This window comes from Lutra lutra, chromosome 4 (genome assembly GCF_902655055.1).
Source record: "Lutra lutra chromosome 4, mLutLut1.2, whole genome shotgun sequence".
Lineage (NCBI taxonomy): Eukaryota > Metazoa > Chordata > Mammalia > Carnivora > Mustelidae > Lutra > Lutra lutra.
The window spans coordinates 143,843,379-143,868,904 of NC_062281.1; the positions used below are offsets into that span (position 1 = coordinate 143,843,379).

The window sequence follows — 25,526 nt, forward strand, 5'->3', positions numbered from 1 at the left end:
CTCCTCTGAGCTCTCAATATGATTGCGTGCATCAAGTTATTCTCCCCTCTTTTAAAGCTACAAATGTGCACTCTTTGTCCAGATGCTGAGATCTTTTGATACTGCTCAACTGCCAGCCTCCTCACTGCGTTCCAGGAAGAGAGAGAGTCTCAATACCTCGGGTCGTGTGACTCCAGGCTGAAGAGGGTTAGTCAAATCAAAGTTTAAACTTTACCAACCTTTTGGAGTCTGAGAAAGCAAAAGTCAAAAGGCAAGCGATGCCATAACTAATTACGTGAAGTAGAAGGAATTTGAAGAAGAGGAACCAAACAAGGTAAAAAGAGAGGAAAAAGCATTTGGTTTTAAAAAAAAACTGAGTAAACAAATTGTGTTTTGCTTGGCTCTGTAAAGTAGAAGCCTGCCAAAGGTGTAAGAATCAAAAGGCATCTTCAGCGTCCTACTCTCACCAGAAACATGGAAGAATTTCCTAGAGATGTTTAGGAAGGAATTACAGGGGGAAAAAAAATCCTCATCAGGCTTTAATGCATGCTCATTCATTTCCAGGCAGGGTGTTAACCATGGGAGATACAAATGAATATGGCATGGCCCTGCCCTCCAAGCTTACCCTCAGTTCAGGGAAATACATCAACTGTTACATATGCTTAAGTGTGAAAGGCACCATAAAATAAATATAAAAAGGAAACAGTAGGTAGACAAAGGGGCCGTGATCTACTCTGAGTCTAACAAAAACAATTCATTACAATCATGTAGGGTTGTTCCCTGAAATGACCAACTCTCCTAGGGAAGAGTGAAATCGAATCTAAATTAACAGATAAAGTTGAGTTAAAACACAAGAATGGGGATTTTGAAGAAGCAATCAAATCACACCAGTCCCAAGAAGGTAATGATCTGGTAAGTGTTCTCCATCTTTAATTTCTAGGCTATCAATTTTACAAAGCAGAGTAGCGGCCAGACGTTACCATCCCGCACCCTCCATCTCCACTCCTCCTGCAGAGCTATCAGGTGAGCTACGCTCAATCCAAGCTCCGCCCTAATTAAATGTGTGACCTGGAGCAACTTCCATCACTACTCCACGGCCTCCTTTCTGCGCCAATAAAGCGAGGAACCCTAGCCGATTCTGAAGTCCATTTCTGCAGTGAATTGTGAAATTGAGACAAGAAACCAGAAAGGAAACTCAAGAAAAACAAAAGTGAAAGTGCCCAAAGGAAATACAGTAGTAAACAAAAGTACAAAATTTTATATCTCACTGAAAAACGTGGCAGAGCTCCCAAATACTTTTTTTCAGCAACCGTGAACACGAGACTTGGCTAAGAATGAAACGTCTATCACGCCCTCCAAACGTGAATACGATCAGTGTAACGCGAATCCACCTTGCTGCATACAACTGTCTTCTTAAACAATGCTCCCTGGCCTTGAACAGCCACTTATTAAAAATGTCTTAAAAAGTAAGTCAAGGTATGATGAATGGTCCGTGGCCACCTATCAACCCCCGCCCTCCATGGAACACCACATAAGGGTGTGTCTCGCTTTAGGATAAGAGAAAGGATATAGAGAAAGAGGAAAGATTCGAACCAATGTAAGATCTGTGCCTAGCGTTGCCACGCGGTTGTCATAAACAACAGCATGTTAACAAATATCTTAAAACACAGGAAATTCGGTAGCCTTTGAACTTTATTATTTCCTCCGTTTCTGGTGAGACTTCCCTGAAGGTAACCCAGAACCTTACACCCGCTTGGGAGCGAGGGCGCGAGCTCCGAGGTGAAGAGCAAGTGGAGGCGGCCAGAAGGGACCAAGCTGACAGCTTCGCGGAGCGTTTGCAGCGAGTGTGGGCCGGGACGCGCGACGCCACGGCTGGCGGGGGAGGTCACTGGGCTCCCCGTACGGGAGGATGCTCTGTGTCCGCTGCGGGAGCCTCCCTTCTCCGAGCCGAGGCGGGAGGGGGACGCGCGCGCGCACACGCGCGCACACACACACACACACACGCACACGTCCTTCCCCTGGAGTTGTGTCTCGTCTCCCTTTTGTTTTTCTCCCTTCCCGGTCATGAGACCCGGAAGTTTTTTTTTTTTTTAAACCTGTCTCTCTCCCTTTTCCAACCACCCCCCCATCTATCACATGGCAGAGATAGAATAAAAACAGAAAAATGGCGACGGTCACGTTGTGGCGAGCCTTGCTGCGTCATTAGATAATCCTCATGCAAATAGCGGGAAGAACAAAGGAAGGGGGGCCCAGGACCCCCCGGGGGCGCAGGTGGGCGTGGGGGCGGCGGGCCAGGCGCGGGGGCGGCCGGGCGCGCGCGGGACCCGGCGCCTGCGGGCGGCGAGCGGCCGCGCGGGGCTCCGTGCTGCCGAGTGTCTACGTCCGTGTGCGCGCCCGTGCGCCGCCGCGGAGCTGTGGCCGCGGCGCTCCTGGCTCGGTGTGGCGGCGCGCAGGAGCCGGCCGGGGGCGCGGGAAGCGGCAGCGGCTACAAGAGCCATTCTGGCGAGGCTGGCCGCGGCGCGCGCGCACACGCACACGCAGCCGCGGGGCTCGGCCGGCTGGGCGCCCGCGCCGGGGGGGCGGGCCGAGGGCGGGCCGGGTGGCGGCGGGGGCCGAGGGCGCGCCGCTGCCCAGCGCTGGGCGCCTGCCCTGACCGCCTCTGGAGACCGCAAGCCTTTCGCCGCCGCGGGGTAGGCAGCCGGCGCTGGGGCGGTGGCATGGGGCGGGCCTGGGGCTCCGCACTCCCTCACGGACTTGGGGCGTGTGTTGCCGGGCTGGATTTGTTGTTGTGTATGTGTTTTTCCTGCGGGGTGCGTGGGAGGGGGCGGCCTCGCCGCTGGGCGTTTGCGCGGTTGCCCTCCGGCCCTCGGCTGGGTGTGAAGAGCAGGTTGGACGCGGGCGCGGGTGGCCCCCGGCGCCCCGCTTCGGCCCCGTGGAGGGGAAGCGGTGAGGAGGGGCGGGGCGGGGTGCGTGTGTAAATGTTGCGCACTCGCTTTTCCCCCACCCCCGCCTTCTTCCAGGGTGCTGGCGTGGGTCCCTCGCCGTCCGGCGGCGACTGTAAATAGAGCCTGGATGTTGTTTACATGAAAGATCCGGCGGGAGGAGTCTGCGAGGAGGAGGCGGAGGAGGAGGGAGGGAGGAGAGGAAGAGCGGAGTCCCCGCGGCGACGGCGATCCGGGGTGAGGGGGAGCCCCGTGCGGTGTCCGGGGACCGACCGCTACCACGAGGCCGGGACGCTGGACCCTGGTGTAGGGGGGAGAATGGGCGCGGGGCGGGGGGTGGGGGGGCATTTTTAGCTTGCAACCTGCCACGCACATTCTCTGGGGCTGGAGGGGAGGGGGTGTGCAGGGAGGGAGTCTCGATTTCTCCGTACGTTCTTTCTCCCATTCCCAGTCTTTTCCCGCTTCACCACGGGCTCACCTGTTTATTTTCATCAACCAGAGTGTGCAGTTTTTTTATGTAGGCAGGAGAGGCTGTTTCTTTTATTAGAAACAGTATTGGGGAGGGAGGGGTACGTTGTTGTAATTTCTACCGGTCCTGTTCGGTTTTCAAGAAGGGGGAAGGGACTTGGCGGAGGTCGCCTGCTTCTGGTCACAGCTGAACCCGCGGCATCTCCCTGCCTTCCCGGGCCACGGAATCTTTCCTTTCACTCAGCTACCCGCGCGCCAGCTGCCACCTTTTTGGAGAAGGACCACACCTGTGCTTATTCTCGCTTTGGAGGAGAGGTGAGCTGGAAAAAAACAGCATCTTCTGTTCCCAGAGTTCTTCGCTGATCCCCCATCTCAGAATTGACCAGAAAGTGCTGCTTTCACCTGCTGATTGCACCGGGCACATCCATCCTCGGACCCAGGCAAGTTGCGGTCTACACATGTGCTGGGATTTTCTCTTCCCTCTGGACCTGCACCCACCAACCAGCAGCTAACGGCTGGGTTTAGATTGAAGAGAGGTGACCTCCTTAGGTCAGTGCCATTATTTATTCCTTACCAGGTATTCTAATGGAATTGTCTGCTCTCTCCTCGCAGCCACCCCCCCCCCCCTTTTTCCTTTCCCTAAGAGCTTAGCCCAGAATCCGGCCTAAAGCAGCCTGTCTTTGGCTCTCTTTCCCTGGGCCCCACCCTGGCCCCTCTTGGTTCTTCAGAGCCAAACACGCCTCCCAAGCAGAAGACACACCCAGCCCCAAATCCAGCCATTCCAAAAGGGAGAAGAAAACGGTGGAAGAGAAGGGACCGAAGGGTCCCCTTTCTGTCCTGAATATCCCCAACAGCATTTTCCTCTTCGAGCCTCCTAGGTTTATAATCCCTTGATTCTTCTCACCAGCTGTCCTTCCTACACTTTTTGTCCCTAGTCCTATGATAGATGCTTGGGAAGGTCGGGATGAAGAGTGGAGAAGGAGGTTGTCACCCTTCTTCCCTAGAGTGAGGCATTTTCCATCTCCCTAGTCTTCATTTTTGAGTGAAATATGTAAATATGTTTGCATGCTTATTTGAACATGTTTTCTTGCTTGCTGAATAATAGCTGGGACTCACAAGGAAGGGAAGGGAGAGGAGAGAGATGAGAAATGAACATCACCCCCCTAGGTTCCACCATATGAGCATCCCCAGAGTTGCGGAAGACCCTTCTGTAAAAGTCAACAGTCTCTCTTTCATGACATCACCACCTAAGCCCTTCCAACTTTAGCTTCAGAACAGGAAGAACGCTCAAAATAGAATTATCTTAGGAATCCAGCTCCTTTAGAAGATCAGCTTTTAAATCAGCTGCAGGAGGAGCACTGAACTTTGACAGAGGGAGGGAAAACTGAAGTGTTTGTAATTGGTTCCTTTGGGGGAAAAGTAGAGGGGAGACTTCCCATGCATATTCAGAAAAGCGTGTCTCAGGATAACTTGGGTACCTAGACCGCTGAATGATTAATAGGATGGTTTGGGATTCGTTTATTGAATTATTCATATGTTTCGGTATGTCAACAATAACAAGCATTTTTCAGAATGAATTGAAAAGAGGGGCTCCTGGAATGTGCTCTAAGAAGTATAAAGGAGGTTGTGGAGGGAGGCTGGGAGGAAGGAAGGCGAAGAGTCAGGATGCAGTGACAACTGCTCTGAGTATGAAATTCAGAGGCTCATTATAAACAAGGACTAACTTTTGTGGGGTGACTAAGATCCTGGACAAAGAAGTAACGATGTCAGGATTTTCCACCTTTACTTTGGTACGGAACTGCCTATATTTGAATTTCAGTGTCTCCATTCTTTTCTTGAACCAAGATGTACCTTTCTGTCTGAGTGAAAAGCGATATGCAGTCTCTGGGAAGGGCTGCTTAATAAGTCATCCTCACTAAAGTATTGACAACTTAAGGATTAGTAGTGGGGCAGAAAATCCTTTGCAGCATTTGAGCACCTGGTGGGTGTTGTAGAAGGACTTGCTGGTTGAAGAGGTAACATCTTTCAATCTGGTTCAGGTTTAAAAGAATCCAGGTGACAGGATTGTCCGTAACTATGTTAAGCACCTGAAATCTGGCTATGATAATGAGCTGAATTTCAAATTTTTAGTAAATTCTTAAGATTGATACTTGATTCAGTTACTGAAAGACTTAAATATGTTTGGAAACAATTTGGACATAACGCATCTACTTTTTAAACTGTGAAATGTATGAAATCTCTGTATAGGTTCAGTATTTCTGATGAAAGTCTAGAGGTTGAATTGAGATGTGTTTTAAGTGTAAATTACATTCCAGTTTTCAAAAACTTAGTACAAAGAAAGTAAAATAGCTCGAGTTATTTTTATATTGATTACATGTTCAAATGATACTATTCTACATATATGGACCTAAATGAATTGTTAAGGTTAATTTAATCTTAAAAAATTTTTTTTAATATGGCTAGTAAAATATTTAAAAATACTTGCATGGTTTGTATTTTACTTCTCTTAGACAGCACTGGCCTATAACATCACTCTTTTTGGTAGATGGATTAATTTCAGAAAAGATGACTGCATGAAATCTCTTCTTTGCTGTTTTCCATGTGGAAATTTGGGGACCCCAGGAGTTGTTATTTTAGAACATGAGACCGAATAATGAATGCTTTCCATATTTCTACATAGGAGGCATGACCTACTCAGGAAGGTCAATAAAAGTGTGCCTGGAACTAGAAAGACTAGTAGGGCTGTCATGGGAAAACTTAGATACCCACACATCTGGCTGTAGCTGCTTTTGTGAAAGGCTCCTGGGCATACCAAACTTTATCAGAGAACAGTATGTGACATAGTAACTATTGTGACACCTGGTGGCATTTTAGTGATAGGGCTCGTGTTTGTTTTCTCTTACTCCTTCATTTACTTTCTCTCCTCCACCCCGCCCACACCCCCATCCCCACATCATAGCTCCCCTGGTGGTGATTGGGCTCACAAGGCTACTGACCCCTTGCCTCTCCCCACAAAAAAGTTGAATGCTGACCTGAATGGAGGTAGTGCTCTTTTTGGGGTTTGGTTTTGTCTAATGAGATTCACTAATGGCACTGGAAGGGACTTAGGGGTCATTTAAATACAATAAATACCCTTATCTTCTAGATGACAGACTGCCATGTACCTTGCTTAAAACCGTACAGAGGCTGGAATTAAATGTACACTTTGGTTGATAGCATATCATAGGAAATGACGAGGTTTATCAGTTAATCAAATACTTTTTGAGCATGCATGTTGTGGAAGGGACTGTGATTAGTGTTGTGAAGTGCTGTGAAGAAAATAGTCTCTGACCTTAGGGACAATTCTGCTGATTTGAAGAAGTAATTATTAGCAGTGGCAAATTAAATTATAGTACAGGCATGCTTTGTTTTATGGCGCTTCAAAGATACTGTGGTTTTTGTGTGTGTGTGTTTTGTGTGTGTTTTTACACATTGAAGGTTTGTGGCATCCTTGTGTTGGGCAAGTCCATTGGCACCATTTTCCAACAGCATTTGCTCACTTTGTGTCTTTGTGTCACTTTTTGGTAATTCTCACAATATTTCAAGCTTTTTCATTATTATACTTGTTTTGGTGATCTATGATCAGTGAATATGACTTAAAAGCTCAGATGATGCTAAGTATTTTTTAATTAAAGTATGCACATTGTTTCCTTTTTTTTGAGAGGGAGAGAGAGAGACTCTTAGGCTCCACGTCCAACAGAGAGCCTGATGTGGAGCGCTGTCTCATAACCCTGAGATCATGACCTGAGCCAAAAGCAAGAGAGTTGGAAGCTTAACTGAACCACCCAGGTGCCCTTGTACATTGTTTCTTTAGAGATAATACCATTGCACAGTTAATAGGCTATGGTATAACGTGAACATAACTTACTTGTGCACTGGGAAACCAAAAAATTCATTTGACTGGTTTTATTGTGATTCTTTATTGCAGTGGTCTAGTGCTGTACCACTGAGGTATGCCTGTATCACTGAGGTATGCCTGTATAAGAAATAGCACCCAATAATGAGTGCGCTACCACTGTAGTATGTGGTACAAGTAGAAGCGTGTTTATTTTACAGATGTAGGAATAAAAGCTCTGAGGATGGTGGATTCTGCAGAAAAGAGGAGTTTAATTGTTTCTGGAGCAGCTCACGGCTCTAGAACTTGAGGATGGTGAGAATCTTGGTGTTGCCCCCTTAGCTGTCCATGCAGGGCATCTGAGAATCTAAGACCCAGCATCTTTAAGTGGCAGTGCTGCAATAATGAGGAAGTCAGAGGTTAGTTAGAGATAGTTAGGGTAGGAGATGACTTAGGGGCCAATGCTGGTAGTGGGCAAAACATTACACTCCTTTCTGATTACTCTCTGTTAATGCTTCCTTGCGGGAATTGGGGCGGACTGTGCTCTGCGCGGGACAGCGATCCTTGACTTCTCCTGGCCTTTTGAGCCAGTTTCTTTCTTCTTAAAAAAAAAAAAAAAAACCTGTAACCCCCTCACTCCAGGTCTCCTAATAATCTCTAGCACAAGTTAGTGTTTTTTTTTTTGTTGTTGTTGTTGTTTTTTAAGATTTTATTTATTCATTTGACAGAGATCACAAGCAGGCAGAGAGGCAGGTAGAGAGAGAAAGGGAAGCAGGCTCCCTGCTCAGCAGAGAGCCTGATGTGAGGCTCGATCCCAGGACCTTGGGATCATGACTGACCCAAAGGCAGAGGCTTTAACCCACGGAGCCACCCAGGCACCCCCACAAGTTAGTTTTTAAAAACTCTTAATGTAGCAAAGCTTTGCAGTACGATGCAGAGCAGTAATTGATATTTGAGCATCTTTTGTTGACAGTACATATTTATATACTTGTATATAAATAATATATATACTACATATTTATATAGCCTCCCAGTTTGGTGAGATAGGCACATTTTAGAATACCAATGAGTTGGATTACAGTTTTCAGGTTAGGGGGAAAAAAAATCACACTTTAGTAAAAGGTTGGTGGATTGAAATTAGACCTCTCATTAAGCTATTTTAATTTGAAAGTACTTTTTAGATACTTTGTGTTGCTCATTTTCAGTGCCTCCAGTGACTGACTCAGGTATTTAAAGGTTCAAAATCATTGTATTCTCATGTTTAGTCCAGAGATAAGAGAGGGGTGACACGTTCTTTGTGTGTTCATTTGTACTCCACAAGATTTAAAAGCAAGTTTTTTAGTGTACCAATTTGCCACAGGCACTTGATTTATTGATAGTACTTGGTTCCTGCATCATGAAGAAATTGTTCTCAGTTTGTATCATTTTTATCATAGAAGAACTTTAAAATCAATTTGATCTGTGGAGGAATGTGTTTTATGTCATTTTTTTTTTCCTTCTCTAACTGTGCAGTGTACTCTGATAGTGTAGCATGAGTACCTGCAGTTCCTTGTTTTAATATTACAACTCAGTTTTTATAAGAAAAATCTTTTGAGAAAGAAATGTTTCTTATTTACAGAATAATAACAGTTTCCTTTTTGTCACTTCTTTTTAAAATCCCAGTTTAGGTATTAAAAAAAATGATGGGAGAGAGAAATAAGGAAAGGTCCTTTATTACTGTACCAGTAATGTTTAGTTGTATGGGTTTTGGTCATGGCTAAAGAGGGTGAATTTCAGCTTTGCAGTACATGACAGACATGAAGTTCATCTTTATATACTTTGTGTTTATTTATTTTTTAAAGATTTATTTATTTATTTGACAGACAGAAATCACAAGTAGGCAGAGAGACAGAGAGGAGGAAGCAGGCTCCCCGCCAAGCAGAGAGCCCGGTGTGGAGCTCGATCCCAGGACCCTGGGACCATGACCTGACCCAAAGGCAGAGGCTTTAACCCACTGAGCCACCCAGGTGCCCCTGTATACTTTGTGTTTAAACATTCAGTTACATTAATGCTCAGTCTTAGTGAGGAACAGTCTAATAACTCTTAAGTACATCAGGGTTTCTTAGTTGTTGCCATAGTTGTCTACCCATAGGTGTCTCCGAGTAAATACTTATCTTTTCCAAAGCTGATGGAACCTGTGGCGGCCAGAAAATGTTAGGTGGTAATCTTTCTATTCTTTCTGACAGGTCAGCTATCTAAAATTTTATTCTCAAGTAATCACAATGTCTTTTTCTCGTGTAACAGATGTTTATAATTTGAAAATGTGCAGCTATTTCCAGGAACCTTAGGTTGTGGGATCCAACTTTTTTTTTTTTTAATCTTCGTTGCCCTCTCGTGTTTCAACTCTGTATTACATCAGTTGGCTGAGACCTAGCCATTGTGACCTCTTTAAGTATTAGATACTTTTACACGTTAGAGAATGTTGTTTTAATTTATGTGGAGGTGGATTATTTCACTGGATATTACTTTTCTGAAGATTAGGTCAGTTTCATAGTGCAGAAAGTCACTGTACTCCTGTGTTCTAACTTCTGATCTAAAGAATTGACTCATCTATCTATCTTACTTGAGGTACAGTGCTAATATCTAATTTGCATATAATGAATCATTGAATCTGAGAAAATGCCTAATTGAAAACGTAATTATTTTTCAAATATCTGTCAAGTTCCACTCATATTGAAATAACTTGAGATCTTATGACTGACGTGGAAAAAAACTGAGTGAATCATGGTTTTAATAAGTCGATGTTCTGAAGCCTGAATTCCAATTTCAGAATCTTTTTACTTCTTATTAAAAGTAAGAATCATCCCCGAAATGACTTCAGGATGCATTTCAAAGGTATGGATAATTTCAAAGCAAGTGACGTGTATTTTTTTTTTTTTTTTTAAGTCATGCCAAAGGTGGTCAGTGGTTCTTGCTCCAGTTTAATTGTAGAATTGACATTAACTGTAATGGTAAACACTGTGCAGGTGTGCTTAAATACGTAATTATCATCAGTGTCATCAATTTGAGTACATCCTTAGCACTCAGAGCAAGAACAATAAGTCTTTTTTTTTCTTGTTCATGTGCATATCTCCTTAAAGCATAAGATAAAATCCCCACTAGTTTCTGGTTCGTGATCCTGAAGTACTCAGAAAATGAAAAATCTTAAGCCACAGCTAAATATTTTCAGAAATCCTTTTTGTTTGTATAAATTATATATCCAGTTGATGAGTGGAATGGCGGGGTTGGGGTAGAGAAAAAAAAAGCACTGAGCTTGAGCATTGAATGTGGATTGGAGCCCAGGTTTACCATGACTTAGGGCATGATCTCAGGTAAATCACCTAACCTCTCAGTTTTTATTTCTCTCTATAAATGGGCTAATGATATCTAATTTGTTTTTTTAGGATCCTTTGGTAATAAATCAGTAATTCATGGGCAGCCCCATATGGGTTCTTGTGAAAACCAAATGAGAATGCACATGGGAAATTAGTTAATGTTAGGCACCTGTGAAGTATTATGGCTGTATGGTTATGTTTGTGAGTACTTTGAGGGTGAAGGGCCATGTCTTATTTATCTTCATTGGCTGAACATCCAGAAGAGAACTTGGAACAGAGTAGTTCCTCAGTAAGTATTTATTGCATGGGTGATCAAGATCAGGGAGATAATGTCCGTGAATCCATGCATGGAAGAGGTATCACAGAAGCAGCTGGGAAGCTTACGGCATATTTGATGTATTATCAGAGTGAAAGCTTAATCACACGGTTGGTCGTCATTAACATATATTCATCTTCTGTTCATCTTTCATCCTAATATGATTCAACTGGGCCTTTTACTGTTTCAGTCTCAACACTTGCTGGGCCATGACCCTGCTTTTTCTTCACTTCCCCACATCTCGAACCAGAAGGGGATCTTTTAGTTCTTCACTCCGTGAGGGGCCTTCGGAGGGAGTCGTGCAGCCACCAGAAAGGATGGTGCTGGCCGACAGCATGACTGACAGGCTGCCCTGGCTCAGTTATCACAGTGCTGATGCTGTCCATTCTAAAGGTACAGTACTGTGATAACTGAAGGATGGCAGCCATCTTGCCTTCCATCAAAGGAGTCCCGTCATGCCCAGGAAGGAAGACTGAAGATGAAGCGGGCATGAGAAACAGCAGCGGGGACCTGCAGTCCCCTGGGTAAGCAGAAACCTGCTTACCCTGTTCCTGCAATGTACCTCTCCTGGAACATAGGGTATGTTATTCCCTCTGTCTTTGCCTTGTTTGTAACATGGCGGGAATAAGGAGGAGTTGGGCGGTTGCTTACATGACAGGGTGAAGATGGTTGCATGGAGTGGACATGTATTCAGATCTTCAGAACTTCTACAATAGTGGTGCTAGATAAGTGCTAATTATGAATTAGCATTTCTCAAGAGGTATTCAGAGAAATTTGTGCCATTTTTTTAAAAAAATTTCAAGATTTTTAAAAGATTTTTAAGATTTTTTAAAAGATTTTTAAGTAATCTTTATACCCATCGTGGGGTTTGAACTCATAACCTTGAGATCAAGAGTCACATTCTTCACCCCTGAGCCAGCCCCCCCCTTTTTTTCTTTCACTGTAAAAAGGTGTTTTTTTTTTTTTTGTTGTTTTTTTGGTTTTGTTTTTTATTTGACAGACAGAGATCACAAGCAGGCAGAGAGGCAGACAGAGAGAGAGGAGGAAGCAGGCTCCCCGCTGAGCAGAGAGCCCGACTCGGACTCGATCCTAGGACCCTGAGATCATGACCCGAGCCAAAGGCAGCGGCTTAACCCACTGAGCCACCCAGGCGCCCCTAAAAAGGTGTTTTTATTAAAGCACAGGGACAGGACCCATGGGCAGGAAGAGCTGCCCTGGGACTGTGAGGAGCAATTGATTTGCCATTTTTATAAATGTAAGAGGTAACCTGATTAGCTAGATATTTGTCAATAGTAGATATTCGAGATGAAATTCAACTTAAAGGGAGGAAAAAAAGCCCTACATGTTGAATAACATTGATGATATTATGATGAATAAAATTATATTTTTGTGCTTAAGGAATGGATAGGGACACATCATGTTTCAGAAACATAAAAAATAATTTAACATCTAGCCTAATTCAAAAAATATTTACTGAATGCCCATATTGTTGCTGTCACCTTTACATGAAAATAAAATGTAAATAATTTTATTTCTATCAAGGATTGAGGACCACTCTGAAGTGGTATCTAAACATTTTGGGAGGTAAACCTATGAATACAACCCAGCATCAGGTTTGCATAGAAGACTAGGAAATGTAACAGACCATGTATCTTTAGTCTGCATCCCACGCTGGAGAGCGCTATTTTGTTTGGGGTGGGGTTACTGGAGAATCCAGGGTTTCCCACATCCTTCAAGACCCCTAAGGAAGCTGTGTACATGGTTCAGCAGCAGATAGGAGTCAAAGTATGTAAACTTAGTGTTAGCTCACAGACTGCTGCAAAGCTCCCATAATCTTACATAGCTTAGCCTCAGTGCATTAAACAGAGACTTCTTACCTCTTCTATATCTGGGAATCTGACCATCCTAGGGACAGATGACTGGTGTAGGAACCCACGGCAGTGACCCATATGCTTGGACTAAGAGATGACAGACCCTGCTGAGGTCAGGATGTGCCTCCACAGGGTGAGAGGAGCCAGGGAAGGAAAAGACATATGTGTGACCCTTTAGTATACAAAGACCATACTGGCTAATCAGTAGAGCCCAGTTAATGTCTTGGACCTGGGCCAAGTGTATTATCAAGTCCTTCACTGAGAGAGAATGAGGAAAAAGGGGAACCGGAGGTGTGAATGGAGAGGCAAAGCTTTGTCTTCCCATCCAGAGAGGGTCAGTTTCACCCTTCATTGTGGGATCCTCAGACGTTCCTGGTCATGGCATTCCTTTGCTGGTTCACATAATTCTCTTTAACCCGTCTTCTTCTCCCAAAGAGGGACCATTCCTTGGGTAACCCCTTGAGCCATACCTGCTTGGCGCTGTATTGTTTCCCACACGGCATTGACCACATTATGGCCCAGTACCTTCACATGTCCTCATACATTCAGAATTTTGAAACTGCAGGCTAGATGATGGTTTTGATTAATTATAGGGAGCTGTATATTACACCATGGGTCCTGAAATTCCTTGGGAGTTTTCTGCTTCCTTAAACAGAAAGGGAATTTCTGACAGAAACCCTGGAAGAACTTCTAAGAAAGGAAAGTTCTGGGATTGGTGAATTCTCAAGTAACTTGAAACATTCCTAATTTTTAGTGTTCTAGCAGGTGGAAAAAAGTGCCTCAGGGAGCGACGTGTTGTGTAATCATTGGCCTTGGTGAGGATTTCACCACCTTCTTTGATCTTCCTGTTTTCCAGTTACTAGTTTTATAAAAATTCAGGTTTTATACTTACTGCACTCTGATGCCAGGATCCACACCCGAGCCTGTGGGATGCAGCAGAGCTGAGTGTTGGATGTAGTTTGGAATCACCCTGGGCACTTGGACAAATGGAGCTATACTGGGTCCTGTTTCCTGTCAACAGGAAAGCCCGAGGCTTGGTCTGTGGCAAGAGCTCTGGGAGGCTTGCCTAGGCCTGGAGGTCTTTGGCATCTTCAAGGCAGTTCATCGATGTAAGGTGTTCCAACAGGTTGAGTGAGAAGAGATGCAAGGAAAATCTGACAGGGTTTTTCCACTGTTTTGATTAAAACACAATGTGTTTGGTTGGTGTATTCCTTACATTCTTCATTTAGGTATGTAAGAAGGGACTTAAACATAGAAATACCATATGATCCAGCATTCCAGTCCACTTCCGGTTATATACCCAAACAGATGTTTGTATACTCAGGTTCACGGCTGCATTATTCACAGTAGCCCAAAGGTAGAAGCAGCGATGGACGAATGGATGAACAGAGGGTGTATGGGTGCAATGGAATATTACTCAGCCTTAAAAAAGAAGAAAATTGAGGCACGTGCTGCTACTTGGATGGATCTTGATGATCGTTTAGTGAAGTGAGCTAGACACAGAAGGATAACTACTCTGTGACTTCTCTGGGATGAGGTTCTTGGAGTAGTCCAATTCCTGATGCCAAAAAGTGGAACGGTTGTTGCCCAGGGCCGGGGGTAGGGGTGGGGGGCTCATGTTTAATGGGTGCAGAGGTATTGGGGACGACGAAAGAATGGAGATGGATGGAACAACAGTGTGAATGTACTTCACGCCACAGAACTGCACCCTTAAGAATAGTTCCAGGCTACATTTTATGTTTATTTTACCACAATTTAAATAAAAAGAAGGCATTTCAGGGTAAAAGCACTGTTGCAGCCCACAACGGGAGTGAGCTGATTGCTCTCTTCCTTAGTCTTCAATGTGAAGATAGCAGTTTCAAATAAGAATTTAAAATGTTAACATGTAATTTTCATGTCTTTTTGCATTTAAACTTCTCTAGTCTGTAGACTGTTAGACATATTTCCAGGGTTTCTGGCATAACTTAGCATAGTTATAAAATTTTGTAAAATACAAAGAAACTGAAGCCTACAGTGAGGACTAAACAAAAAATGGGAAGGGGGCCTCAACAGGCAGTGAGGTGATGGGGCATCTCTTGCTGACTTTATACAGTTTCTGGTGAAATCAGGGTGGCTCACTGGGTCTCTCCGTGTTCCAGTTGCCTCATTAGCCCACTTCTTTGGAATTGTGGTAAAGGTGAAATCGCATATATTATATATGAGATACAGAGATACGTGTGCGTGTACTGTGTATCATGAATTATATGTACACATCGTTCTGTGTACATATGTGGCCATATTGATGACCAAAGGAATGTTCGAGTGTAGTATATTCTCAAAATGTAAAAATAACAATGTCTGAAGAGAATAGCTCCAGTATCTCTAAATAAATCAAACTTCTAAACATCCTAGTTGGATTTGTAACTCGGACCCCACCAGCCTCATTAGAAAGAGTGTTCTAAGCTTGCTGATGATCATGAAAGAGTTCTGTTACTACATGTCTAAATTTGAAAATAAATAAAAGCATTGAGACAAGAAACAGGCAGTGATAATCTTCTCTCATGGATCATGTTTTATTAGCCATGAGTAAAAAGCATTTGTAGACCTTATCTGCTTCATCACAAAGCTCTTAATTGGGGCCATTCTTTGCAAATCAGATTGTCATTTTGTACTAACTGCCCCTACAAGATCCCATGCAGTATTCCGCCTTGGTCATACCCTGCGATTTGGAGCCATGGGGCTGAGCTCTTGACCCTGCCACACCATGTTCAGATATTTGGCGATACCTCATACATAGTTAGGTTTTCTGGCAATTATAAATGTGTCATTATTAAATGGATTTATTTTTGAGACAGCAAGCATCTTTGTGCTTCTGTGCTTCTTGTAGAGGATTCCCTTCCCCCAGTTGCTTCCTTAAAACTCTGCATTCATATTTACATAACCTGTCCCTCTCATACAGTTTATTCTCACCATTACCTTTCAGTTAATCTTTTACCACACAGATTCTCATCAAGCATGGGCAAGAGTGAGGGAGGCACCAAAACACTTTTTTCTTTTGTATCCAAACATGACGATTGTGAAGATTCCCGTTGACAGAGAATTTCAAGTGGGAGAGTGTGCCTGGAACATTGTCAACTGGAGTTTTTTAAAATTGTTTGAAAGGGTTGGGGGTTGTAATAACATGCTTCTGATGTAATATATGTTAAAAACAATTCACATAATAGAAATGGAGTTGAGTAAGCAGATTATATTTTTATGCATTTGGACTATTGCTGTACTTGGTTTTCCATGAGATAATGAGGAGCCAGGTAGTGCTATTAAGAAAAGGGAAGATGTGGAGAACAGTTCCAATTGAGTCAGTGGGAAACTTGTTTTCATTTTCTATTTTGAAGTCAAATTCCAGGTATATTCCCTATTAGTAGACACTCGTTCCTCCTTTTTTTTTTTGTTCCACTTTGAAAATGAATACCTTCAGATTGGGACTATCTTAGGGTCAGTGGGGGTGGCTGCTTGGAGCACTTCGTTGAGACTCGACGCTACATCTGGTCCATAGTAAGGAGCACTGTACCACCCATCCATGTCCACCACTGTCTGCCGTGGGCATCAGACTGAGAAGCGGTGGTACCTTTGTAGCCCGCACACTGTTGTTACTAGGGAGGTTTAGATCCTCTGGAAGGTGGAAATTCTCAAAGTCACATTGATAAAGACTAGATTTCTGGGAAGCTCTGTCATTGGGAATATAGACACCCTTTTTTTATGGGGACGATATCAAGGAGTTTTAATTAAAATGTCTGCCAATAAAATGTCTAGACCTAAATCTTTCTTTTAGTATCACTCACTGATACCTGTTTAAAAAAAAAAAATCCTGACTCACGGTGCAAGTCTTAAATTTTTCTCATACCCTATTCCAAAACCATAAAATGTGCCACTCTTTAGTAAATGCATCTTGGACAATCTCTTGTGTGATTTATATATACAGAATTTTGTTTAAGCAGTTGGATCAAATAGAAGAGACTTCCTTTTTGCTTGAGATGGGTCCACAGTTGTTGTGCACCCAGGTGCTCATTTCACCTGAACGCCGATCTTCAGCGTAGAAGAGTGTGCCTCAGTTTGTAATGGAGGAACCTGGGGATGCTCATGGCGGTCCCTAAGCCACACAGCTAGCAAGTGGTAAGAGGGAGGGTCTGAGTCCAGAACAGGAAAAGTATAGGAAATTAAGTTAATACAAATCCAATTTTGCTCTTAAATGTTTAGTAGGTGAGACTTTGAAAAGGGATTGAACCCAGCATTTGTAGAAATGCTGTAAAACTTAACCACCATACACGCTGCCTTCCCCATTCCATTCTTGCCTTCTGTTGTTCACCCAAGCTGTGCAGCTGCAATTAACCTTTTTTAAAATGAAAATTTGATCACGGCACCAAAAAAAAGCCCTCTGATGGCTTTCGTTACTCTGGGACCAAGACTATTGTCCTTAACTTACCTGGAGGGCCTGGGTAGGGTGCCTTTCACTCCTCTCTGATCATCTTTTGCACCCATTTGGTTGGCTCACCCTTTGGGGAATGGAGTCTCCTGCATTTTCTTCTTCCAGGATACCCTTGCTATTCACTCCACCTGGTGGTTTCTTAGCCTCTGGTTAAATAGTAATTCTCAGAGACCCCTTTCCTGATGCCAGCTGTGTCCAGTCTTGTGGCACTCTGTGCTTTTTCTTCAGAGCACTGGTCACCATTACACGGGTGTCTGTGGGGTTATGTGTATTTGATGTCTCAGACTGGGAGTTCCTTGAGGACAAGGACCATGTTTCTATCCGTTGCTATGTTCACAGGGCTTGCAGTGTGACTTGCCGTAGAAATCTAAGGTAGTGTGAGATGCTGAGGGGTCTCTCCTCTTTTCTAACGAGGTGAGAAGAGCACCCAGCTAAAAACAAGGTGTTGAAAATCCCCACTTTTGACATTTAGGTACTTAATCCATTTTGATTTTATTTGTGTGTATGGTGTTGAAAGTTGCCCAATTTCATTCTCTTCCTTGTAGCTCTCCAGTTTTCCAACTAATATAACTGTGTTAACCACACTAAAAACAAAAAATAAAATTCAGGCTTACCAAAAAAAAACTCCCCGCTTTTCTCTGGTCAGAGGACTGCAGCTCTGTGGCCAGCATTTTCCTGCTGCTTTTTCCAAAGGTCATTTCAGCAGAACCAGTTCTTGAATTGCATTCATCCCTCACACCCAAGTAAAAGAGCTCAAAGAGGGGGAGATGTCAACTCGGGGCGGGACCTCCCTCATTGAAAGAAGGGTGCGTTCAACTTGGAGATCATCTTATGTCTGAAAATTGGTGAGCGTTATCCCGGCGTCATGCCCAGCCTCTGCAAAGCTAAGAGGAGTGGAGAGAAGAAAGTGAGGACAAATTGGGTGGGTAATAGATGTGAGGTTTCTTGGAACTGTGACCTCAAGTGAATCCACAGAAAATGCCTGGGGACTTAAGCTTTCTGGCTAGTGCCCAACAGAAGAGCACTCCAGAACCCCTGAAGGGAACCCTGGCAGTGTGTCTCTCAGATGTGCCCTCCCAGGAGCAAGCCAGGAGGATATGGATGGTATCCCAAAGTGCAGGCCACTTGCCAAGCAGAAAACACCCCCAACAAGGGTGTGTCAGGGGTGGGTGATCTTGGGATTCCCTTTTGAACCTCACGAAATGGCAACCCAGCTTTCAGGTGGAGCTTTTTTGAAAGCTGTCATTTCCTCAGAACCAGCTCTCAAATTCATTGTGGACAGTAATGAAGCAATCGGAGAATCAGCTCAGGGAGATGGATGGGGAGGGGTGCAGGTGAGAAGAGACCACCTCACTTTCCCATTGCACGTCCCTAGAGCATCGAGACCTGCTTCAGCCGGAGAGAGGTCCAGAGCCTCGTACTGAACATGAGGGGAAAGTTAGCAAACGAAATGCTGAGCTACTCAGATCGGGAGGCCAATTGGAGATGTTCTTACTACTCAAGAGGAAAGGGCAGATTATACAGAGCACAAAAGAAGTCATTGGAAATAATTTCATGTTTTATTCTTCAACAGAGTTGAAATTCACAAGTTAAAATGATTCATTGAAAGAATAAAAGGGCTATGACATGCCCTTTCACACAGAAGCCTGCCTGTCAGTATTCCTTTCCTATAAAGTCCCTCACCTGCTGCCTCTAACATGTGAAGGAGTGGAAATTCCAGTGCAGTCTGAACACTTCTGGGGGCCTGTGGATTCCCACTGCCGCCCTTGCTCCCTGCAGAAGCAAGGAGGCAATTTAGCTAGACAGCAAAATGCAATAAGGAAATTTGCTCACAATCACCTGCCACCTTTGCCTGAAGGAAACTTGCAGGAGGGCAGGTAGGAGTTTTCCAGTGATGCTTCTAGGTTACCATCCAGGGGTGTGAATTCAAGACCACTAGATTCACTAAGAATATCCCAGTGTGGGGTGGGAGGGGGGATAAAATATATAAAGGGGATTAAGTACACATACCTTGATGAACACTAAGAAACGTATTGAATCATTATATTGTAAACCTGAAACTAATATAAATTAATTTGAATAAAAGTTTTTTAACAGTATCACAATGTCGAATCAGCTGGCTTCAACCAAAGCAGCAAAAAACTTGCTGATGCACCCGCCTTTAATAATGTTTGTGCCATCTGGAAAGCAAGTTGTAAATGACCGATGGGAATCTACTTGTTAACCCTGTCATTGAGGATAGGAACCTTAGAGATCATTTGCTCTCGCATTTTTCAAGCGGTGGGTTTGAAATCAAGTATGTCTTAAGCAGCAAGTAGAAAATAATCAGAATGCATGCATGTGGTGAGGATAAGATTACGTCATGAAACTTCACAGTTGCATGCTTGAGTGTACGTTGGTGGGTCTGTGTAGTGGGACATAATGCATTAAATTCACAAGTCGCTGATGGTAGACTCTAGATCATCTCATTATGTATTTTACATTTTGGAACACTTAGCACGGTGAAGATACTTGTCCAAGGTCAGTAGCAACAGCTAGGAACTTGTCTCACCAGCCTGGGGAGAACAGCAATAGCTCATACTTAGTGAGTGATTACTGTGTGCCAACAACTGCCCTTAAATATTTCATAGGGAAAGGGGGTAAATTGACTGCGTTTGTTTCAAGTAAAGTGTGCATGGCTCAACAGTGACAGATCTGTGCTGCAGTCCACAGCTAGATAATAAAATACAGAAGTTGTGAATAAACATTTAAAATTTTCACAGCATGACAATTTTATGACTGTTGAATATAGTAATAAAACATTGGCTTGCACTTGGTCTTTGAATTTTTTTCCTAGCAGTTAATTTCTACATATTTTATGAAAATTATCAGTCCATGATGGATTGGAAATAAGAACAAACTGGTCTTTGACCACAGATTGAGAAGCACTGACGTAGACCCAGCAAAGCCCACACACCTTTGCCCCTTTTTATTCCTTTTGAAGTGCCAGGGGCTCACAACAACCGCTGGATGGGGCAGATGGCTGGATACAAGGCTCCCAGCAGTAGAGATGGGGTTACTGGCTATCTAGGAGTGAGTTGGAGGACTTGATTCTAGAAATAGATCTCTTGTCTTGGGGGTGGCTAATAGAAAGGCACTAACACCAATAAACACTTCAAAGCTTTCCTTCAGAACTTGTGGAAGTGGGACTGATAGGGGAAGACAGAAAGAGCTCCTTCCTTTTAAAGTTGTCCCCATGAGGAAAAGTTCGACACTGAACAAATTAAATTCTCATTTCCGGAGACTCTCAGAGTGGTAAGAACCAGAGGGACGGTGCTTCAGAGGTGTCTGGGAATATAGAGCTGACTGAAGGGAGCCTGTGTGTGTCCTTGACTTGCAGGCTCTGTGGAGGGAAGCACACTTCATAAATCCTTTTGGGCTGCTTTTTGGCTAAATCCTCAGATTTGTACGAAGAACTGTTTTGAGTGAATCAGTGTGTCTTTTGTTTGCATCTTCTGGAATCCTGAAGACTCCAGCCAAGGAGTTAGCAAGGCTGAGAACTGGACCGAGCATTTAATCAGTTGAACGCTTCCTTATGTTCCCCTGGTTTGTTCTCATAACAAGTGACCTTAGGCCAACTCCTAGCAACACATGATTGTGGAATGTTCCCTCCTGAGGAATACAGCCTTATTTTTTCATTCTGAACACAGTGAAAATCTGAAAATTCAGATGAGTTTGGACAATAATGATAATGTAAGATACTGTACCTGCTGTGTGCCCAGCATTTTACATATGTGATTACTAAATGTTAAAATAGCCCTGGTCAAATTTTGGGGGAAAACTAAAGCTTAGAAAAGTTTGGTCAGGCGCCTGGGTGGCTCAGTGGGTTAAAGCCTCTGCCTTCAGCTCAGGTCATGATTCCAGGGTCCTGGGATCGAGCCCCGCATCGGGCTCTCTGCTCGGCAGGGAGCCCGCTTCCTCCTCTCTCTCTCTGCCTGCCTCGCTGCCTACCTGTGATCTCTATCTGTCAAATAAAAAAAAAAAAAAAAAAAGAAAAGAAAAGTTAGGTCAATCACCTGATGTAATTGCATCCAAGCCCCAGTTCTCGCCTTTCTGTATTTCCTACAGATTCTTAGCAGCATCCTTGCATAAATGAGGCAATGCCAGAACCCCAGAGTCATGCCATTTTCATTGAGTCTTCCACTTGAAAACGGTATCAAGATCTACTCCCTTGTGGTTTTGAATTTGAATACATGTCCCCTAGTCAGTTATTTGGGAATGTAGGTCCTGCGAACTCTGAAGTCTCCATGGTATTAACAGCTAACATTGACATTGAGGACATTTTACTGAACCTGGGCGCAATTAACTTTTATCACGTTAGCTTACTGTCTCCTTTCTCAGAAACTGTCCCCTCTCCTTCCCTGTCCCTGTCCCTGCTGAGTTTTCTCACAGCACTTTCACAGAGTACGTTCACACTAACATACTCCAGTTTACTTCCTTTGTGTATTGCCATCTTCCCCCACCCCCCACCCCGGCCCCACTTAGCATATAAGTTCCAGAAGGGCTGTGTGTGAGCTCACTGACGGAAGCTCCCAGCAAGTAGAACCAGGCCTGGTCCATAATTCGTGCTCACGTATCTGTGGAATGAATGAATGAACCTAGAATGAATGAACTCTAGTTACCTAGAGGTAACTGTCACTTTCATCCCCGTCTTACATGTAAGCAAACTGAAGTTCACGGTGTTCACGAATAGGCTCAAATACAGAGCAGTTCTTTGTTTACCTGGAAGTCTATTTTCAAACGTTCGTGGTTATAGCTTCCTTTCTCCGCTATATTGTCGGAATGAGAAATTGGACATGAGAAAGAGTTTGGTTTGGCACTATAGGTATCCTCCTTAGAGGTGATAAGCATTATATATTTGTGAAATACAGAGATTGGGCCTTTCGTGTACTGTAGGAACCATAGCTGGTATTGAGGTAAGTAAGATGTCTTTCCCCTGCGTCCTCTTGGGGTGCCCCCAAGATTTATAATGCACCGAAGGAACCGGGCTATATAAATGACTTGCTAATTCAAGGCTGCTTCTGTTGGAGCCATCGTGGGCCTCTCCTGACACAGACTTGCAGAGTTGTGAAGGACCTGGGGGATGTCCATGCCAGCCTACCCACCTCTGCCCCTAAGTGCCAGGCTCTGGGACTCAGGCCCTCCTTCACTGGACAGCCTGCTCCACTGCTAGACAGCTGCCTCTTCAGATGACTCTCTGAATTGTATCTCCAAGGGACTTCGACCCATGAGCCTGAGTTCTGCTGTCCAGGGAATTACAGAATAAATGACGTCATCCTTTCACCTATCAGCCCTTCAAATATTGTTTACTTGTGCTCATTCTTCAGTTTTTCTTGTCCCAGTCCATGAGACGTTTCTTACATGGCATCTTTCCAGCCACTTTCCCATCCTGCTTGCTCCCTTTTGTGTGCTCTCCAGTTCATTCATGTCCAGCGTAAATGTGTCATGCAGCTGTCCAGGTGTGGTGTTAGGGTTGCATCCATTGTGTTTTCACAGTCATGCTACCCTGTTGGCTCATCCACGCTCCCGAAGGCCCTTAGTGTAAACTATTGTGGAACTCAAGTGGGAAGAACATACTGCACAGATGGAACCAAGGATTAGTGAGGATTATGAAAAATTACAGTGATGTCTGTGGACATTCTGTCCCTCATTAATCTGTGTACACCTGCTGCCACACCCAAGGTAGTTAGGAGGAGAGCAAGCATTTATTGCACGCAGACTATGTGTAAGACGATGTCTTCAGACATTTTACATTTACTACCTGTTTAACTTTCCAAACAACCATAGTCACACCTATTATTAAACTCTATGTTACACTCAGGAGACCGAGATTAGGAGAGATGAGCAACATGCTTAAGGTCACATAGCTTGTAATTGGCGGAGTGTGAGTATGAGTCTATGTTTGCCTCCAAATCCCATGTTTGATAAGGTGCCAAGGCTCCTGTTTTCATTATCTCTGAAAAACATGGACAAGAAGATATCTTAAAGGAGTTATGGTATCTTCTTCCTATCCTGCAAAGAAGGAAAGGATCTGAATTACTGTGTTTCTGGTCTGTGCCAGTTGTGCCATATCTGTTTATCTCATTTAGTCTTCAGGACAATTCTGTGAGGAGAACATTATTGTCATGACCATTTTGTAGGTGAAAAAACCATGGCTCAGAGAAGACAAATCTAGGTCTTTGTCACACAACTACTTGCATTTAGAGTCAACATGCTTTCTCCCGCATTATGCCACTTCTCAAAGAGGGTTTTCTTTTTTTCTTTCTTTTTTAAAATTTTTAATTAACATATATTATTAGCCCCAGGGGCACAGGTCAGTGAATCGCCTGGTTTACACATTTCACAGCACTCACCATAGCACATATCTTCCCCAGTGTCCATAACCCAACCACCCTCTCCATACTCCCTCCCCCCGGCAACTCTCAGTTTGTTTTGTGAGATTAAGAGTCTCTTATGGTTTGTCTCTCTCCCGATCCCATCTTGTTTCATTTTTTCCTTCCGTACCCCCCAAAACCCCACTTTGCCTCTTAACTTCCTCATATCAGGGAGATCATGTGATAATTGTTCAAAGAGGGTTTTCAACTCAATCCTGATTATCTCCCTCCATATGGTCTCTGGCTAGAATGTTGCCCACCATGACAGTCTCCCCTTTGCTGTGCAGCATTTCCAGAAGTAGTGATTTCCCAAATTACTTGAGTGGAAAAGAAAAGAACCCTCACCAAATTAAAGTAGCATCCACTCATTATTAAAGGCTTTCTGTATGCATAGCTTTAGACCAAGGATCAGCTATGGAAAGCATAGCAGGCAGCTGACTGAAGTTACTAGAGCTTAGCTCAGATGGAGCCCATCATGCTCCCTTCCTCTCCTATGGTGTGACCCCATCCATGAATTGATGGTAAGTGCAGTGGCTGCTGTCAAGACCTGATCATTTAGTGATGTTCCCCTGAGGGCCATGGACCCATCGTCCTTCAGGTGGAATTGATTTACTTGACAAATCATAGGTCCAGAAGTTTAGAGACCGCTAGTAGGAATCTTGCCAAATATCATTACTATTCTTTGCATTTGCAAAGAATGTAAGTATTTACAGAACATTTATCACTTAGATAATTCTGTTTGTTCATCCCAACCGACTGGTAATGGAGGCCAGCAAGGGTTCATTGCTCTGCTTTGCAAATGAGTAGTCAGAAACTCAAGAGAGACTGAGACTTGCTCATAGCCTCACAGTCTCTAAGAGGCAGAGCCCAAACACTGTCTCTTCGAGCTGCAAATTCTATACGTGTCCTTTGCTGTCTCTTTTCTCTTCACTCCTCTCTCGCACTGTCTGCCAGACTTCTTGTACATCTTTGCCCTTGACATTGTGTGAGCAGTCAAAAGCTCAGAAAGAACTGAGCTGTACCAAGCTGGAACTGCTCCTTTCTCAGGCTTCCCTTCCCAAGCCATCTGGTCACCCTGCCTTTCCACAAACCAGATGCGATGGTTTGTAGGTTGTCATCAATCTTCACTGTCACCGGCAAGTCAGTTGACCCTGCAACACTAAGCTGCTGTAAACATTCTTTCCCGCAGGCAAGTACCTGTGTATCAATCTTAATGTCACACTAACCATTTGAAAAACTTACAACTTCGCTTCATTTCTCTAGGGTGGACAGGGAATTGAACAGTTGCCCTAGAAGCCAAGCCTTTCCTTTGGGTTGGCTCATTGAAGAACATCTGACATAAAAGGTGCTTTGCTTTGACCCTGAGCAGAAGGAACAATGTCCGCACCACCCAGTTCAGAGTCAAAGTCCACTAACCACCACCCCCACCCCTGTCCCCATCGCTCCTTGGCAATCACTAATCTAGCCTCCCTGTCTAAAATGTCATCATTTGGGGCACCTGGGTGGCTCAGTGGGTTAAAGCCTCTGCCTTCGGCTCAGGTCATGATCTCAGGGTCCTGGGATTGGAGCCCCACACCGGGCTCTCTGCTCAGCGGGGAACCTGCTTCCCCCCTCTCTCTGCCTGCCTCTCTGCCTACTTGTGATCTCTGTCAAATAAATAAATAAAATCTTTAAAAATATATATAAAATGTCATCATTTCAAAAATGTTACATGAGTGGCATTAGATAGTATGTAACCTTTCGGGATTGGCTTTTTTCTACTGAGCATAATTCCCCAGAGATTCATCCAAGTTGTGTTACAGGTTTTTGTTTTTCTTTATTATCTAAAAACATACATTAAAATTTATC

The 25,526-nt window shown here is 44.0% G+C and overlaps 1 protein-coding gene and 1 long non-coding RNA gene across 2 annotated transcripts; both read left to right on the top strand.

Annotated features, from left to right (window-relative positions):
• Nucleotides 1–2,194: 2,194 nt before the first annotated feature.
• LOC125097381 (uncharacterized) lies at nucleotides 2,195–7,065 on the top strand. Its single transcript, XM_047724930.1, has 4 exons — nucleotides 2,195–2,203; nucleotides 2,251–2,669; nucleotides 3,634–3,829; nucleotides 4,495–7,065. The coding sequence occupies exons 1-4, from the start codon at nucleotides 2,195–2,197 to the stop codon at nucleotides 4,654–4,656; spliced, it is 786 nt and encodes a 261-aa protein (XP_047580886.1). The 3' UTR covers nucleotides 4,657–7,065.
• A 4,267-nt stretch (nucleotides 7,066–11,332) lies between these two features.
• Nucleotides 11,333–23,635, top strand: LOC125097992 (uncharacterized). The gene is made up of 3 exons (XR_007126678.1): nucleotides 11,333–11,882; nucleotides 12,097–21,105; nucleotides 21,312–23,635. It is a non-coding gene; the product is annotated as an uncharacterized LOC125097992 (long non-coding RNA).
• Nucleotides 23,636–25,526: the final 1,891 nt, after the last annotated feature.

What these genes read in the sequence shown, in the direction of transcription:
- LOC125097381 (XM_047724930.1), top strand. An exon ending in AAGCCTTTCGCCGCCGCGGG is followed by an intron (nt 2,670 to 3,633) that starts GTAGGCAGCCGG and finishes CCTTTCACTCAG; the next exon opens with CTACCCGCGCGCCAGCTGCC. An exon ending in ACATCCATCCTCGGACCCAG is followed by an intron (nt 3,830 to 4,494) that starts GCAAGTTGCGGT and finishes GCTGAATAATAG; the next exon opens with CTGGGACTCACAAGGAAGGG.